We start from the raw sequence: 2,067 nt of genomic DNA on the forward strand, positions 1-2,067 counted from the left end.
GGGGGGAGCAGGGGATATCGGGTCAGGAATCGGGGCACCAGCACTGCAGGGCTGGGGGGACCAGGGGGCTGCTGGTCAGGAGAATGGGGCACCAGCAGGGCTGGCTGGGGGCCTGTGGCTTACGAGTGAGGGGCACCAGGGGGGACGGGGGGACTCTGGATTGGGAGTGTGGGGTACAGGCAGTGCCAGGGGGCTGCAGATCGGGAGTGAGGGGTATCAGCAAGGATGGTGGGCTGTGGGTTGGGAGTGAGGGGCACCAGCATGGGCTGGGGGTGAGGTACAGTGGGTCAGCAGTGAGGGGCAGAAGCAGGGCTGGAGGGGCTGTAGCTTGGGAGTGAGGGGCAGGGGCAGATCACGAAAATATCACTGCCCCCCCCCCCCAGCATAATACCGCCACCCCTCCAACAGGTGTCCTCTTTTTTGAAACTAGAAATATGGTAACCCTATGGATCAACCCTGTGAATCATCCATTGGGCATGTAGGATCCCTAGATCCTGGTGGCTTTGTTGTGTTTGTCGGCTTCAGTGACGGAAATGTGTTGGTGGAAGGTTTCGCAGGTGTTGTTCTGGCAAACTCTGGTTCTGTCTGAGCGTGGTGCTTAGCAGGGAGCTTGCTTGTGATGATAAGTATGGTAAGATGGTTTGAAAACCAGAGGGAAGGCTGGGATACATTTTTTTCAAATGATATAACCCTCTTCAAATACAGCTGGTAATTGCCTGGGTTATTTGTATACGTTCTAGTGCGGGATAGTATGTGACAATACATTTATTTTTGAGGTACCTATCTGAAAAAATATAAAGGATTTTAAGAAACAGCTCCTTTTAGAGAGGTGAGGTCTATCATGACAGGTGGTTAGAAGCAGGCAGGTAGAAGGTATTAGCACTGTTATACGCCACACTTAGTGACTACATCTGCTGATGTGCTTATAACCATCAGTAACACATTACTCGTGTCTGTTACTTGCTTACACCAGATGTAATCCTCCATAAACCATTTGCAAATGTAGTTGGTACTAGAGTGGGTCATTCATTTTATCTGAGAGTTGACTTAGAAAAATACTGTGCCTACCTTTTCCCACATAGGGGTCAAGCTCCCCATCGGAAGGTGGCACTTCTGGAGAGAGAGTAGAGTAGACTGTGCCCTCTCCTCCTATCTTCAAGGCTGTGTCTGCAGATGACATTATATAGATATTAGACTTTCGTGAAGACAGAAGGTTGTTTGCGTGTCCCAAAGTTCAGGATGTCGGTCCACAACATGAGCAAACTCTTCTGAAACATGTGCAGATCCTTGCTGGACAAATAATTTTGTCCTAGGCTGAATAGTATGAGTGAGACCAGCTTGTGAGTACGCTCAAATCGCCTCTCTGGGTCAGCGCTCTGCTTGGTGAGATGCTGTTGTGAGGGATTCATACAGGGATCACTGTGTCGGTAACCCAGTCTGACCACATGGCCCTGGGGAAATGCCAAGCCGAAGATGGCAGGAAACAAGAACAAAGATGTGCTGCAAGTTATAATGGAAAATGAACTTGATTCATTTGGCACTCGCCTTTGTTGGCTGTCCTGGCAGGAGCATTTTCCGTGGGTCTCTCTTTTGAGTTTGCAGAGTGGGTATCTGCAGGGGCTGTGGTAGTTCCCTCTACTGTGAAAGCAGGCTCCATAAATCCTGAAAGCACATTTGCAATGAAACATCCTTTTACCCCCGTCTGCTTAGATTGGAAGGAATAATAAATGCAGGAAGGAGAAATACCAAGGCAAACAACAGGCCCCTTGTAGCTGGGTGGCAAATTGACCTCCATAACAGTAGGATGCCATCATAATCCCAGAGCACAGGTGCAGACTGCCACAGGTGGGAAGAAGACCCAAGAGAAATGACATTTGAAGCAGAAGGCCAGAGCATTTCTGCTCTGGTTCGTTTCGTTGTACCCTGATCTAGCAAAAAGAGTTGTGCTGGTTAAAGACAACAAAAAAGTAACCTCTTCCTGTTATAGTTTCATAGTTTCTAGGGTCGGAAGGGACCTGAGCAGATCATCTAGTCCGAGCCCCTGCCATGGGCAGGAAAGAGTACTGG

At 49.2% G+C, this 2,067-nt stretch overlaps 1 protein-coding gene across 1 annotated transcript in view; it reads right to left on the reverse strand.

The window, feature by feature from the left end:
- The window catches only part of OC90 (otoconin 90), a 33,649-nt gene that overhangs the window by 7,928 nt on the left and 23,654 nt on the right, over positions 1–2,067 (reverse strand). The window contains exons 13-14 of the mRNA XM_019547037.1: positions 1,546–1,662; positions 1,069–1,167 (exon numbers count right to left, since the gene is read on the reverse strand). Coding sequence (XP_019402582.1) covers positions 1,069–1,167; positions 1,546–1,662 — 216 coding nt within the window. The remainder of the gene's footprint in view (positions 1–1,068; positions 1,168–1,545; positions 1,663–2,067) is intronic.

Source organism: Crocodylus porosus, unplaced genomic scaffold, assembly GCF_001723895.1.
Source record: "Crocodylus porosus isolate Cpor-Errol unplaced genomic scaffold, CroPor_comp1, whole genome shotgun sequence".
NCBI classification, from domain to species: domain Eukaryota; kingdom Metazoa; phylum Chordata; order Crocodylia; family Crocodylidae; genus Crocodylus; species Crocodylus porosus.